Source organism: Anomaloglossus baeobatrachus, chromosome 3, assembly GCF_048569485.1.
Source record: "Anomaloglossus baeobatrachus isolate aAnoBae1 chromosome 3, aAnoBae1.hap1, whole genome shotgun sequence".
In the NCBI taxonomy this organism is placed as follows: Eukaryota; Metazoa; Chordata; class Amphibia; order Anura; family Aromobatidae; genus Anomaloglossus; species Anomaloglossus baeobatrachus.
In genome coordinates, this window is record NC_134355.1 from 664,743,277 (window position 1) to 664,760,136 (window position 16,860).

The 16,860-nt window shown below is 47.1% G+C and overlaps 1 protein-coding gene across 1 annotated transcript in view; it reads right to left on the reverse strand.

Annotated features, from left to right (window-relative positions):
- Positions 1 to 16,860, reverse strand: part of LOC142297395 (uncharacterized) — a 189,319-nt gene that overhangs the window by 77,351 nt on the left and 95,108 nt on the right. The window contains 1 exon segment of the mRNA XM_075341621.1: positions 1,360 to 1,611. Coding sequence (XP_075197736.1) covers positions 1,360 to 1,611 — 252 coding nt within the window.

Consider the following 16,860-nt stretch of genomic DNA (forward strand, 5'->3'; position numbering starts at 1 on the left):
ACCTTCTGTCAACCCACAGTCAGGCACTCGAGGAGGTCAACAGAGACGGTGGAGGAGGATGCAACTGACAACAAAGTTACCTTGCGCCTTCCTGGACAGAGTTGGAGTACTGGTAGCATGTCTACAACTGCATCCTCAGCCACCATTGTGCCTCTGAGCACTAGTCGGGGTGGATCAGCAGGTCGCATGCCCTCTAAGCCTTGCCTAGCCTGGTCCTGGTCCTAGCCAGGAACATATGGAAAAAAACATGCAGGGAAATCTTTTACCTATGTTCCTGTGCTCAGAGTATCTTATAAATATGCGCTTGCTATGTGCTGTGTAATGGCCATGTCTGATCGTACAGGGACATGATCTGATCATACCCCATCTCCTGAGCCGTGGAGGAAGTAAAAAAGTAAAAAGACATTACAGCAGAGGATCATAGCTGTTTTTTTTCTGTGAGGTAAAACATTTTCCTGCCTGTTTTTTTAAAAATGTTCCTGTGCTGAGATAATCTTATATATGTGTCCCTGCTGTGTACTGTGTAATGGCCGTGTCTGACTGTACAGAGGACATGGTCAGATCATACCACATCTCCTGGGCTGTAGAGGAAGTAAGAGAGTAAAAAGACATTACAGCACAGGATCATTACTGGTTCTTTCTGTGAGGTAAAACATTTCCCTGACTGTTTTTTAAAAATGTTCCTGTGCTGAGATAATCATATAAATGTGCCCCCGCTATGTACTGTATAATGGCCGTGTCTCACCATACAGGGACCTAGTCTGATTATACCACATCTCCTGGGCCAGGGAGGAAGTAAAAGAGTAAAAATAAATTACTGCACAAGATCATAGCTGTTCTTTCTGTGAGGTAAAACATTTCCCCGCAAGTTTGTTGTTTTTTTTTTTTTTAAAAAATGGTTCCTGTGATTAGATAATCTTATAATTATGTCTCTGCAATGTACTGTGTAATGGCCGTGTCTGACTATACAGGAACATGGTCTATTCGTACCATATCTCCTCATCTCCTGGGCTGGGGAAGACATATTTAGAGAGTGCACAGACAGGACACCATGGGATCACAGATGCTGCTTTCTGCTTGGCACACTATCTGCAAATTGTCACCCCCCTCTGCTGTCAAGAAAGAGCGCAGTCTAAGGATAAGTGCTACCATTGCTTCAGGGACATTGCGCCCTTCCATATTAGTGTTAGATCAAAGTTTAGGACCATCCACCAATCACACATTAAAGTTCTGAAAATCCTTTTTAAACAAGAATAAATCATACAATTTAAAAAAAAACTTATAGTCATATCTACATAACGTTATCTCAGGATTTTTCCTTTCTATTTTCTTGATTCTGCAAGTTTCTAATCTCCTTACCTCTGCATACGTGTGATGAGGTTTCTTCAAATCTAAAAGATGTAGGTTCCCAATCAGCGGCCAACACCTGGGTCCGGGAGGAAAATTTGCTTTATGATTCTTCTTCCAACTTTTGAGGACATTCAGTATGAATAAAAGGGTCAACACCAGCACGAAATAAGTAGCTAAAGAGAACCCCAAATCCATAGCTGCGTCCGGAGCTGAAGCCAGTGCAGAAATCTGGCAGCTGAGAAGCAGTGCTGTGCGTTTTACCTAACCCTTAATCTCTACCTTTGTGCCAGGAACACTGCAGGCACAGACAGCACAAACCATTTAAAGTAAACACTAACTGGAGAGGTTTTAAAGGGAGATTAACCCTTTTGTTTAACCATAAAGGCAATGCAACGAATGCACCGTACGGCTGCTATTGGGCCATAATAGATCTTTGCTCATCTTTTCACCTTACTACTGGCCTTCCAGAATTACTCAACCCATCTGTCTTGGATAGTAAAACCTACTACAATAATAGGGATGAACCAATAAGAGGATTGTCTGAAAATATTTGCATTTTATAGCCCAAATAGAAATTAGAATTCTTAATTCATGTAATGGGGTATGTACTGACGGATCAGGGGGTCCTAAACTGGTCATCAGACTAGAGACTCTGCGCTGAAACTTATCTCGGAGGTAGGCTTGATGGTAGAAAGGTCCGAGCCCCCATCGTGATGATGACTCCTGTCCGAGCCCTGATCTTACTCCCTCATCCTGGGAGCTGGCAGGAAACCCAGAAACAAAACCCCACAGAAAAGAGACAAGGGAGAATGGAACTTCGTACACACTGCACTCAAACACAAAAGAGGGAAAATATGTGTACAGAGGAATAAAGAAACAGGTAGGGGATAAACTCAGAACAAGGAAAAGTTCACACCCCGCAGAATAGCAACTGTAGTTCACTATAAACTGAATAACCACTGAAACCAGGATCGCTGGAGCTACACTGAAGCTATCTTCAGTGATTTCCTACTACACTCCCCAGCCCTAAATAGGAGGAGACCAGCTGTGGATGGAAATCAGCAACCTGGCTCCCAGAAGAGTTGCACACTGCTCCAAAAAGGATTAAGTCCTGCACAGCTGAGAGAAGTGAAACAACACAGCTGACGCTCAGCAGAGCTGAGCACTTAAGAGAGACCAGGTTGCCTGTTGGACTCTGCAATGTGAACAGAGTGCGATGCCATAGTAGTAATCCACGTGTGTGGATCTGGACATCACATTAACCATCAGCAAAAAGACATTTTACAACATTCCTAATAGCTGCAACAAAACCTACGTTTGTAGCGCTGCGTCCCTTTACTCCTTGCTCTCCTTTACTGCAGGTAAGAAGGTAAGCAGTCATTCACCGCCACGCCTGGCTCCTTCAATACTGCCCAGTGTCCCTTCTTTCCTCCAGTTAGTTTCCTCCTCTTCCTACCTCCCAGGCACAGGGCCTCTGAGAGTGCTGCTAGGGCGAGCGCGCTGCTGCCCTTCTCTTAAATGGCCAGTGTGCCACTCATAAGAAGTGCCTCTCAGTTTATCGCTAACCTAAGTCCATCGAGTTCAACCCCTAACCTAACATAAAGATAGCATAAAAATAATGACTACAGATGAATAGAAATGAGCAAACTTGTTTGGTTCGCAGTCGCTAGCTTCAGAATTGTTTGGGCTTAGCTTAACGAATACTTTGCTCAAAAGTCGGTGTGAAGCCCCACAGGTGCTGTGTCGGTGCATTACCTTCAGGGACTCCACGTGGGATGGTCTGGTCACAGGTAGGGAACCTTCTCTTTAGGATTTTCGTGATGCCACTCTCGGTATTGCGGTCAGGGGACCGCCACTGCAGGGTAAGGGACACCTGGGGTTGTTGGTAGGTGCAGTTAGATGGTGTGGCCCCCCGAGAGTAGGGCTGGCCCCAGGGCCCATTTTGAAAGGGTGGAACCACAAGGCGCAGAATGACTGAAATACAGTCCAGGCAGTCTTTCAGGGTTTTTACTCACAGTTGATGGCAGGGTGAGTAACCCGGGCGTAGCTGGGATGAACCAGGCTGGAACCAGGTATCCTTCCGGCTGGCTGATGAGGGTGACTACCAACTCGCCTTCCTAGCCCTGTGTGTTTTGGGGTGACCCCTACTTGAAGCCCTGCTGGGGACGCCCAGGGAAGTTGCTGATGCCTCTCTCCCCTTCTTTTGGCCCGTTTTCTTGTAGCCTGGACCAGGTCACTCTGGCTGCTTGCCTCCTGTGAACTATGGGCCCTCTCTTCGCTACGTGACTCCGGACTCTGTGTGTTGTGGCGTGGGTCTGAAGTGCCCCCACTGGCAGGTTTGGCAGAAAAAATTGAATAAACCACTGCACTGGGACCTGTTACACTTTCGGGCCTGGTACCTCCCTGGCAGTCCCCTTACTCTGCCACCTCTTTGCTCTCTCTAGCCTTGGGTGGATTTCGGGTGGCACTACCAGGTGACCGATCTCCCCCGTTGGTAGTCACTGCACATACGTTGTCTGACTAGTGGCAGCCTCAGGTCTCTTCTTCACGTCTGCTCTCCCTGAGCACCACTTCAGACTCAGCTCACTCCTTCCTACTCTGTCTGCCTACACAACCTAGCAACCAGGCTCTCTACCACACCCCTAGAGTGGACATGGAGGCCACGTCCCCTCCTGGATTCCCCAGGGGTTCCTCAAAGGTAGATGTGGGAGACCTGATTACTATGCGCCTGTGTAGTCAGACCTCGGTCAGCCTTCTGGATTACCTGTATTGCACTGCCCCCAGCATGGGTGCAGTACTCAGTGGTGCCTGACCAGGTCAGGGGCGCCACATCGGCAATGTTCATTAAGTGTTTGTTTGCAGAAAACCCACTCCTGGTCCCATCACAGCCATGTTAAGTATTGGCATGGTTGTGATTGGCCAGGAAAATCACTGTAAAAAAAGGGAAGCAAAAGAGCTAATGCACAATATACTTACCAAGTCTCCCCAAGGCTGTAACTCCTCCCGTGGCTGTACTTCTGGGGCCGCTGATTGTCCTTCATCCATATACACTGCTTTATCTGCTCACTGGCATCTCTAATTATCTACAATCACATCCCGTCCCCAGACAGTGTCTGTGATTGGTTGGAATCAAAGACCCAGTCTGCGCATCTATATTGTGGTATAAATTAACTAAATAAATAAATTAAAAAAATGGCATAGGGTCCCACCATCTGCTGATACCCAGCATAGATAAAGCCCATGGCCACAGGCTGCAGCCTCCAGCCGTGTGCTTATGTTGACTGTGTATCAAAATAGTAGGAAACTCATAAGGCTAAAAATAGCAGCCTGCAGCCTCCCAGAATTGTCACATCCATTAGATGCGACAATCCCGGCACTTTACCCAGCTTTTCCTGATTGACCTGGTGCGGTGACAATAGGGATAATAAGGGGTTAATGTAGGCTCACAGTGGCCACTAAGCCCTAATTAGTAATGGGAGGTGTCTATGAGAAATGATAGTAAATAAACAAAAATACTGAAAAAATCCTTTATTGAAATAAAGTACAAAAAACACCCTCTTTCACCACTTTATTAACTCCCAAAAGACACAGGACTGACATAATTCACACAACGACGCACGATGATTCCAGCTCTGCTGCATCTGAAGCCACAGCACGCATCTATAAAACATGACCACACAATGTAACTTCAGGCAGAGACTGAGCCTCAGTGATCAGCGGTGACGTCACTGAGATTAGTTGCAGCCACAGCTGGAGGTTTCCACGGCCCTCCACCTGTGATTGCAGATAGCATGACCTCAGAGGACCTCAATGAACTCTCATTGAGTTCACAGACCTGCTTCTCCTGGCAGAAAACTGTGTTTTTGCCAAGAGATGCAGATTTGGTGCTAACATTTTTTACACCATATTATGGCACGCAATTTACACCTCTGGCAAAAAAATGCTTCACTACCGTATGTGGTATGATGCAGTAGTGAAGAGGTTTTTTGCCAGGAGGTGTAGATTGGGGCCAAAATTATGGTGGAAAAAATACGAATTTTTTTTTTTTGTAAAATTCTTGGTGAATTCAATTTGCCTTGTACAAATTTACTGTAATGCCCATCCTGGCTTCCCTGCTCAAACCTCCTTCCTCCTCCCTGTAGGGTTGCTTATGAACTCACTCTCCTGGCCGTTCAGTGGTGGCATTTGCCTCGGTCACTCCTAGGACCTGTATACGTTGCACAGAACTCCCAGGAGCACGCTTAGGCTGGTTTCACACATCTTTTTTTGGCATCAGGCATGATCCGGCGAAAAAACTGATCCGTCACATCAGTTTTTTCCATACGTTACTTCCGTTTTTTGACAATCCGTTCTGATACTAAGCATGCGGAGTTCAAAAAAACACAAAAAAACGCTGAAAGCAGCGTTCCATGTGGCCGTCGGATGAGCTATTTACGCCGGATCCGGCGGATCCGGGGGAAAACGGATCTGGTGGCAACACACGACGGATCTATTCTTTCCGTTTTTTACCGGATTGTGCCGCACGGCAAAATACAGATGTGTGAAACCAGCCTTAGGGTGCGCCTCTCTGCTCTTAAAGTGCCAGCATGTAATAGTCGGGTCCCATTTCCTGTTCCCTATATCCTGTGTCTGTTACCTACTAAATCTGCTCTACTAGATGAATACCTGCCAGATAGAAAAAAAAGAAAAGTCCATCACCAAAATTTTGCATAAAAAATGTTGTCTTCTTTATTGAGAAATCACATACATGATAACTTTTTTTGGATTACACGTACCTACCAGAACCTGTTGTATCTACTGTAGCTGCCAGTACATATTGTACCTGCCAGTACCTGATGTACCTGCTGTACCTGCCAGAACCTAACATACCTTCCAGAATCTACCATACATACCTGTACCAGCTATAACGTCCATTCCAGGTGTCCTTTCTGTACCTGAGCTCATCACTGACCCCTGGGGTCAGCTGCCACAGTCACGAGAGATCTCTGGAGTGGCACCTGATGGCTATCCTCCAACATAAGCCTACCCTCAGCCTCAGAGGCTCAAGAGAACAGGGTGAACTTGGCCCCCTGGCACAGTGGGACCACAGCCAATAACATTTACTCATCTCAAATATCATGACTTTACATGAGGCCTTGGGATAAAAACTAAAATTCTATCATTCTAGCAATCACAAAAAGTGATTTAATTTTTTTTTTTTTTAAATGTAACAGAATATAGATTTTATCACTCTTGCATAAAGATATTAAGGAGCAAAAATGGGAGTTTCAAGGCAACATCATGAGGTACATTGTCCCACAATATCACATTGTTGTATGAGGCTTAGTGGTACTTTGCACGTTGCCACATCGCTACTGCGATCTCTTCGGGGTCAAATCGAAAGTGACGCACATCCGGCACTGGTAACGACGTGGCAACGTGTAAAACCTAGAAGCACCGATAAACGAGCGCAAAAGCGTCAAATATCGGTGATCTGTGTAGTGTCGGTCATTTCCATAATTTAGCTGCAGCGACAGGTACGATGTTGTTCCTCGTTCCTGCGGCACCACACATCGCTGTGTATGAAGAGCAAGGAACATCTCCTTACCTGCGTCCCGCTTGCAATGAGGAAGGAAGGAGGTGGGCAGGATGTTTACGTCCCGCTCATCTCCGCCCCTCCGCTTCTATTGGCTGTCTGCCGTGTGACGTCGCTGTGACGCCACACGACCTGCCCCCTTAGGAAGGAGGAAGGTCGCTGGCCAGAGCAACATCGCAGGACAGGTAAGTGCATGTGAAGCTGCCATAGCGATAATGTTCGCTACGGCAGCTATCACAAGAGATCGCATCTGTGACGGGGGCAGGGACCATCGCGCTCGGCATGGCTACAATCGGCTAGCAATGTTGCAGCGTGCAAAGTACCCCTTAGGCCCGTTTCACACATCTGGCATTTCGCCGGATTGCCGGATCCATCACACTCCAGTACAGTGTAATACAGTACAATGGCATCGCCGCAACCTCCGGTCACCTGACAGTACGTGATCGGAGGTTGCCGCGATGCCATTGTACAGAATTAACACTGTACTGGAGTGTGATGGATCCGGGGATCCGGCAAAATGCCAGATGTGTGAAACGGGCCTTAGTGAGTGCCAGAAATGATATAGTGCGCTATGGTAGATAGAAATCCTAATAGGAAGCAGAGTTGCATGGAAGGCTTGGAAGGCTAGGCCAAAAAAGAACACAGCAAAATAAAATGGCAGATGGTCGCTGTTTTAATGGAAAAGCAAAAATTTCAGATTTTACAAATTTTTTCTGTTTCCAAAAAGTGGGCAGAGATTAGCAAAAGTAGGTTGCAGCCAACTGCTGTGAAAGAATGGTGTAAACTGAAGCTCCAAATATTCAGTCTATGGAACACAACAATCGAAATAAGCACCAATTGTGAAAAATTTGACACTCTTGACTCCAGTAGATTCTTCCCCAAGGAATATTCAGGAATTTAAAAAAAAAAAAAAAGTAAAAAGTAGCTTTAAATTAAATAAATAATTTATATAAAAAAAATCTATAATGCAAAAAAAAGACAATAACCCAGTTCAGTTTAGTATTTAGACAATTGTTTGTTATTCATTCTCCCATACAAAAAAATATGAAACAAAATAAATTCTATTATTTATATTGAAAAATGAGTTACAAAAAAAAATGTGATTTCTCTCCTAAAAATACAAAATATTTTAAAACTATGTATCATTAAACATAAAAAAAGAAAATATGGGTAAAAGATTGTTAAGAGACAAAACCGCTCAATATTCTTTTGGAAATTAAATTGACTCAATGGTTTTTCATAAAAAAATTGCGTATCTTGGAGAATGTGATGCTAAATTATCTGGTCTTTTCAAGTTTTCATTCTTTGGTACGCAGAGACCCCTCATCCATTTTTGGAATGGCCAATGTTGCTTAATATACATTCCCCTTGCAATGCTAAATTGCATGTAGTACCATTTTACAGTGAGGGGCTCAAAAATTGTTTAATTGTTCATATGTTACGACCAAAATTCTCTAAGTGCTTAAAAAGGTAGTCCAATTCTTTTTTAAAGATTTCTGAATGGCAGACCCGGACTATAAAAGTCCAGAACTGTGTGGTTTCAAAAATACCCGAGCTCCCAGAATTTTCAAGAAATTCCAGAGACTGATATGGAACTTGGGTAATACAAAAAAGTAATGGGAAAAAAATAATAAAGCAAGCGGCGCTATACTTACCAAGCCTCTGATGCATCTGTAACTGCTCCTGCGGCCTCTCATTCTTTTTCCAAGGCCACTCATTAGGCTAATGTATCTTTACTGCTTTCCCCGCCCATTATGATCTGTGATTGGTTGGAGTTAGAAGCGCCCACACGCTAAATGACAGTGTGTCTGACGCTTCCACTCACAGACTCTGGGTGTAAGTCTATATCGCACAGTAAAAATAAATAAATATATAAATTTGGGTAGGGTCCCCCCATATTATGATACCCAGCACTGATAAAGCCCACAGCTACAGGCTGCAGTCCCTAGCCATGCACTTACCTTGGCTTTTTATGAAACTAAGAGGAACCGCATGCAGCTTTTTAATAAAAATATATAAAAATAATTTTAATAAAGCGTGCACTCCCCTCCAATTTTGAAACACATACATGATGAAGCCCAACAGCTGGGGGCTGGTATAGTCAGTCTGAGGAGACACATGGTTAAAGGGAGCCCCCTACGTAAAAATAGCAGCCTGCAGCTGTCGCGGGCGGCGGGGCACTGAGCTTGCTAACGCTCGGGTCCGGCGCTGCTGCTGCTGCTCGGTGGCTCGAGCGGTAGGCCGGATACGGTGACTCGAGCGGCGCTCCTGGCTCGTGAGTGAAAAGGGGGTGGTTATTTTGGGGATTTAGTCCGTGACGCCACCCACGGGTTGTGGTGAAGATGGGCACCACCGCTGCTGGTGACAGGGATCCCGGGAGCGATGGTAGGGAGCAGCTGGGATGTTGTTTTCCCCCTCCGTGTGTAGGGGTTGGTGGTCCCGGGGCCTGGTGGTGTGATGGGGAAGCAGGGTTAGTGAGGTGCAGGGTTGCAGGGACAGCGCGGCGCGGTGCTTGATGGCACGGGTGTACTCACTCAGCAAAAGATGCACAAAGTCTCCGGTAAACAAAACGGCTGGATGGACGGGTCCCGCAGCCGGCTGCAGTGTCTCTCCCCGGACAGGTGTTGGTGGCTGTCTCTCCCTGCACCTTTGTGTACTGAGTTGACTCCAATGGCTTTCCAACGGTAGTCCGCTCCCTGGTGTATATATACCGGAGGAACCCGTTTTGCCCGCAGGCGCTGGCCCTTGGATTTCTAGCTGGTGGCGGTGGCTGTGTATCCTCACGGTGTGGGCGGTTGCCTTCAATTGGGACTTGGTTGTTAGGGATCCCCGGGGGTTCCTGTCACATTCGGATTTGACTATTGACGGCGGCTCCAAGCCTGGTCGGGGTCCGATGGCCCTGCCTGTGTGCTTAGCTTCACTCCGTTCCCCGGTCCGGTACCGGTGGGCCACCGCCCAGCCCCAGTCCTTACGGCTCTGCGGAGTTCCACCAACTCCTGCAGACGGCCACCACCATCTGCCAATCTTGCTGTCAGTGCCTGGGCTTCGACCCAGACACCTCAAGTGTTTACTCCTCTCACTTTCACCTCCAAGACTAATCTGTCACTTTTCCCGCCTCCAGGCCTGTGAACTCCACGGTGGGTGGGGGCCAACCACTTGGCTCCACCCCACCTGGTGTGGACATCAGACCCTGGAGGGAGGCAACAAGGGTGTTGTTTCTGACTAATGTAACTGTCCGGGGGTGGGGTTGTGGGGGTGTTTTGTCTGTGGCTACCTGACTAGCCCAGGGCGCCACATTCCCCCTTGGTAAAATGCAGACCGTCCGCGGGCTGCCCGTCCATCACCGGTTTTATTTTTCAAACTGTAAAAATATAAATCACATGGTAAAATATAAGCATATTTTAGGTCTTCTTAAATGTTACAACACATATAGACATTTTTAATAACGGCCGGACGGATGTCTTCCGCTCTCCCACTCAAGCAACCTAGCCCTGATGCTGCCCCTAAGAAGTGGGCAGCACCCCTTTACCCCAGTCCAGATTCAGGCTGCTTGAGCGGGAACGGGTATGGTAACTTGCACCCGACTGTCACTTCAGGGGACCCCACGTCCAAGGGGGACCCCTGACCCCCGGAGGATTGCCACTGGTTACGGTGGTGGCAGGCCTGGGCCATCGCTTTCCTCCAGGCCCATCCTCCAAATCAGCCTCTCCGGAGGTGGCAACGGTATCCATCCCACAACATTATTTACAAGCTCACAAGTTCGTGGGTGGCCAGCTAGTTCTCGGCCATGTTCATGAGGAGTTTCTCATGTGGGTATGGGAATCAACTTAACAACAGGGCAACTCCAGTCCCAACGGGGACGGTTCTCTTCTCGGACGGTAATCTGGTGATTTTTCGGATTGATTCATTTTGTTGAGGGTCCCAACGGGGGACAACAAGGTGCAACGGCGGACCGCTGCCTATTCCACTTCTTCCTCTGAGGTGGCCTCGCCCTCCGCCTCCAATATTGCGAACATACGTTGGCAGGCCTGGTGGGAGAGGGCCACCCGGTATCCGTTCCCACCGCCGCGCGGGACATAGAAAGCTACCGGTCGCACTGCCGTTGGGAAGACTCTCACCCGCCTCCTCGGACTCTGAGAACGGTTCTGTATCGGGTCTGGAATCGCTACCATCCGTTTTCACGCCAGGCGGGTTGCCGCCAGCTACCGCGGTCTCTGGGTCTTCTTGCAGCGGCACTTCAGGTTCTGCTGTTGCTGCAGGGGGCCGCAAACCAGTCGGACCAGCAGTGGTGGGGAACACGGGCATTGGAGGAGGAGGCGGTGTGGGGGCCAGGGGTAGACTGGTTCCCTCAGCCGTAGCGGCCGGTCCCTTTTGGGACATAGGGGTGTGGGTCACTCACCAGCTCCTCCATCATGGCCTCCATCCCGTTCACCATGGCGATTGCAGCTAACTCCTCCACCTCCGCGGTCCACTGCTCCATCAGGAGGCGTATCTGGTTCCGGTGGCGCTTACAGATCTCCACCGTTCGGGCTCTTATCCACGCCGCTGTCCCGGGCACCGGCTCCAAGCCCTCAGGTTGTGCAGGCGGAGTTGACATGGTGCTACAGCTTCGAGGTTCCAGGAACCGTGTATGCTGCAGAGTCCTGGCATCCCCGCTTTTATGGCCTCGGTTACATTAGGCAGACTTTCACCCGCCCCCCCTTGGTTCTCTTTAGCACTTCCGCTTGTTGGGGGCGGGTCTTCGCTTTCGCACCTTCCCTGCTCGGGGAAGACGCTTGATCGGAAAATCTTCGCGCCAAAGATGGCGGCGCTTCAAATTTTTCGGCCGGACACCGCCGGCAGGGATCACAAGGCGCACTTCTACTGGTAAGTAGATAGGTAGGATCCTGTTCTTGACGCCAAGTTGTCGCGGGCGGCGGTGCACTGAGCTCGCTAACGCTCGGGTCCGGCGCTGCTGCTGCTGCTCGGTGGCTCGAGCGGCGCTCCTCGCCTGTGAGTGAAAAGGGGGTGGTTTGTTTGGGGATTTAGTCCGTGACACCACCCACGGGTTGTTGTGAAGATGGGCACCACCGCTGCTGGTGACGGGGATCCCGGGAGCGATGGTAGGGAACAGCTGGGATGTTGTTTTCCCCCTCTGTGGGTAGAGGTTGGTGGTCCCGGGGCCCGGTGGTGTGACGGGGAGGCAGGGTCGGTGAGGTGCAGAGTTGCAGGGACAGCGCGGCGCGGTTACGGATGGCACGGGTGTACTCACTCAGCAAAAGATGCACAAAGTCTCCGGTAAACCAAACGGCTGGATGGACGGGTCCCGCAGCCAGCTGCAGTGTCTCTCCCCGGACAGGTGAAGGTGGCTGTCTCTCCCTGCACCTTTGTGTACTGAGTTGACTCCAATGGCTTCCCAACGGTAGTCCACTCCCCGGTGTATAGATACCGGAGGAGCCCGTTTTGCCCGCAGGCGCTGGCCCTTGGATTTCTAGCCGGTGGCGGTGGCTGTGTATCCTCACAGTTTGAGAGGTTGCCTTCAATCGGGACTTGGTTGTTAAGGAACCCCGGGGGTTCCTGTCACATTCGGATTTGACTATTGACGGCGGCTCCAAGCCTGGTTGGGGTCCGATGGCCCTGCCTGTGTGCTTAGCTTCACTCCGTTCCCCGGTCCAGTACCGGTGGGCCACCGCCCAGCCCCGGTCCTTACGGCTCTGCGGAGTTTTACCAACTCCTGCAGACGGCCACCACTATCTGCCAATCTTGCTGTCAGTGCCTGGGCTCCGACCCAGACACCTCAAGTGTTTACTCCTCTCACTTTCATCTCCAAGACTAATCTGTCACTTTTCCCGCCTCCAGGCCTGTGAACTCCTCGGTGGGCAAGGGCCAACTGCCTGGCTCCGCCCCACCTGGTGTGGACATCAGACACTGTAGGGAGGCAACAAGGGTTTTGTGTCTGACTAATGTAACTGTCCGGGGGTGGGGGTGTGTGTGTGTTTTGTCTCATCACTTTACCCGGCTCTTCCCGATTGCCCTAGTGCGATGGCAATTGGGGTAATAAGGGGTTAATTGGTTAATTGCAGCCCACAGCTGTCACTAAGCCCTAGATTAGTAATGGAGTGTGTCGATGAGACCCCCAATTACTAATCTCTAACTGAAAAGAAATAAACACAAACACTGAAAAATCCTTTATTTGAAATAAAAGACAAAAAACGCCCTCTTTCACCACTTTATTAACCCCAAAAACTCCCCTGCAGGTCCGACATAATCCACATGAGGTCCCACTGCAATTCAGCAGTGCTACATCCAAAATTACAGCCCGTGATCATGGTTCATGTCCACACACTGTAACTGCAGGCAGAGACTGAGCTGCGATCAGTGATGACATTACTCGGGTTAGTTGCGGTCACAGCTGGGAGGCTCCCACGGTCCTCTACGTATGACCGCAGGTAACCTGACCTCAGGTGGGTTCACTGAGTTTAATGAATTTAATTGTTTTATCAATTTTACTATATACTGTAAAACATCTAAATCTCATGACTGGAAAGGGTTACATTTTTTCTACAGCTAATCAATCACAGTATGTAAGCTGCTAATAATGGTTTGTTATGATCTTTGTGTATGTAAATATTAGAGCACAGTCATTTTCACCAGAGCTAAATGTGCATGTTATTGAATAAATATGCAATGTCACAGATATAGTACTGAACTTTAGGACACAAGGTCTTCGTTCCAAAACAGCTCCTCATTGTCCTGTCTTGGGAAATCATTGTTTAATTTAGTTCCAAACTATGAGACTTAGGTAATCATTGCTTTTTTGGGTGCTGAACTGAGAACGTTTACATTTTTAAAGTTTTATTTTATTTTCTTTGAAGTTTCCATTTTATTCGAAGTGACTAACTTAGTGGTCATGTTGATTGTATTTACTCACTGTGCTTACATAATCATTTATTTTTAATTTGAAGGGAATTTTTTGTATAGCCTCCATTTGTTACTTAATAAACAATTATTTATATATATATATATATATATATATATATATATATATATATATATATATATATATATATATATATATATATATATATATATATATATACAGTACAGACCAAAAGTTTGGACACCCCTTCTCATTTAAAGAGTTTTCTTTAATTTCATGACTGAAAATTGTGGATTCACATTGAAGACATCTAAACTATGAATTAAAACATGTGGAATTAAATACTTAACAAAAAAGTGTGAAACAACTGAAAATATGTCTTATATTCTAGGTTCTTCAAAGTAGCCACCTTTTGCTTTGATTACTGCTTTGCACACTCTTGGCATTCTCTTGATGAGTTTCAAGAGGTAGTCACCGGAAATGGTCTTCCAACAGTCTTGAAGGCATTCCAAGAGATGCTTAGCACTTGTTGGCCCTTTTGCCTTTACTCTGCGGTCCAGCTCACACCAAACCATATCGATTGGGTTCAGGTCTGGTGACAGTGGAGGCCAGATCATCTGGAGTAGCACACCATCACTCTCCTTCTTAGTCAAATAGCCCTTACACAGCCTGGAGGTGTGTTTGGGGTCATTGTCCTGTTGAAAAATAAATAATGGTCCAACTAAACGCAAACTTGATGCAATAGCATGCCGCTGCAAGATGCTGGGGTAGCCATGATGGTTCAGTATGCCTTCAATTTTGAATAAATCCCCAGCAATGTTACCAGCAAAGCACCCCCACACATCACACCACCTCCTCCATGCTTTCTGGTGGGAACCAGGCATGTAGAGTCCATCCGTTCACCTTTTCTGCATCACACAAAGACATGGTGGTTGGATCCAAAGATCTCAAATTTGGACTCATCAGACCAAAGCACAGATTTCCACTGGTCTCATGTCCATTCCTTGTGTTCTTTAGCCCAAACAAGCCTCTTCTGCTTGTTGCCTGTCCTTAGCAGTGGTTTCCCAGCAGCTATTTTACCATGAAGGCCTGCTGCACAAAGTCTCCTCTTAACAGTTGTTCTAGAGATTTGTCTGTTGCTAGAACTCTGTGTGGCATTGACCTGGTCTCTAATCTGAGCTGCTGTTAACCTGCGATTTCTGAGGCTGGTGACTCGGATAAACTTATCCTCCGCAGCAGAGGTGACTCTTGGACTTCTTTTCCTGGGGCGGTCCTCATGTGAGCCAGTTTCTTTGTAGCGTTTGATGGTTATTGCCACTGCACTTGAGGACACTTTCAAAGTTTTCCCAATTTTTCGGACTGACTGACCTTCATTTCTTAAAGTAATGATGGCCACTCGTTTTTCTTTACTTAGCTGCTTTTTTCTTGCTATAATACAAATTCTAACAGTCTATTCAGTAGGACTATCAGCTGTGTATCCACCAGACTTCTGCACAACACAACTGATGGTCCCAACCCAATTTATAAGGCAAGAAATCCCACTTATTAAACCTGACAGGGCACACCTGTGAAGTGAAAACCATTTGCGGTGACTACCTCTTGAAGCTCATCAAGCAAATGCCAAGAGTGTGCAAAGCACTAATCAAAGCAAAAGGTGGTTACTTTGAAATACCTAGAACATAAGACATATTTTTAGTTTTTTCACACTTTTTTGTTAAGTATTTAATTCCACATGTGATTTTCATAGTTTTGATGCCTTCAATGGGAATCTACAATTTTCAGAGTTATGAAAATAAAGAAAGCTCTTTGAATGAGAAGGTGTGTCCAAACCTTTGGTCTGTACTGTGTATGTGACGCCCCAGGGGTGCCGATCCTGTTCAGGGACGCCACAGGGCTTGTTTAATATGGCGAAAAGGTGAGGTCAGTTTTTATTTGTCGTGACGAAACGCACGGCTTGCGGTTAGAGATGTGAATGACTGCCGCTGAAGGTTTTACGAGCGTCTGGGGCTTATGGGGTCTGCAGCCAGATGATGTAGCCTCCCATGAGTGGACTGGGCTGGGTGTCCAATAAGCATGTGTCTCCCTAGCCTGTGAATACCAGCCCTCAGCTGTTGGAGTTTATCATGGGTGGGTTACAAAATTGGGGGGGATTGAACGCTGTTTTTTTTAAATTTTTATTTAAATAATTAAAAAAAAAATAAATCCGCATGTGGTTCCTGTTATTTTGATACACAGCCAAGATAAGTGCACAGCTGGGGGTTGCAGCCTGTAATATTGGGGGACCTTATGCAAATATTTTATTTAATTATTTATTTTTACAATATGATAGAGCCGCAGACATGTGACTTTATTAAGCTAAGTGACCTCACTTGAGGGGATGTCACTAAGTTCATTGAGGTCAGGTTATGTGCGGTCACAGGTAGTGGACCGTGGTAACCTCCATCTGTGGCTACAGCTCACCTGAGTGACGTCACTGCTGATTGCCGTGGTTCATTTTCTACCTGCAATTACAGCTGGTGATCATGTTCTTTGGCCGTGCGCTGTTATTTCAGATGTTGCAGTGTCGGGATTGTCATGGCACCTCGTGTGAATTATGTTGGACCTTCAGGAGTATTTTGGTGGTTAATAAAGTGGTGAAAGAGGGTGCTTTTACATGTTTTATTTGAAATAAAGTATTTTTTCAGTGTTTGAGTTTATTTACTTTCACTTAAAGATTAGTAATGGGGGAGTCACAGAGACCCTCCGCATTACTAATTTAGGGCTTAGTGGCAGCTGTGAGCAGCGATTAACCCCTTATTACCCGGATTGCCACCACACCAGGGAAATCGGTAAGAGCTGGGTAAAGTGCTGGGATTGTTGCATATAATGGATGCGGCAGTCTTAGGTGAATGAAGGCTGCTATTTGTAGACTCAGGGGGCTCAATAACCATGGGTCTCCCCAGCTTGATACAAATAGTTACCGAACATTGCTGGTTTTTGAGAAAAGTGTTCACGTAACTGTGCCCAAACAAACAAGCCAAGGCTCATACCAAATCTGAAATTGGCGAACCCGAACCAAATAGGTTTGCTCATCTCT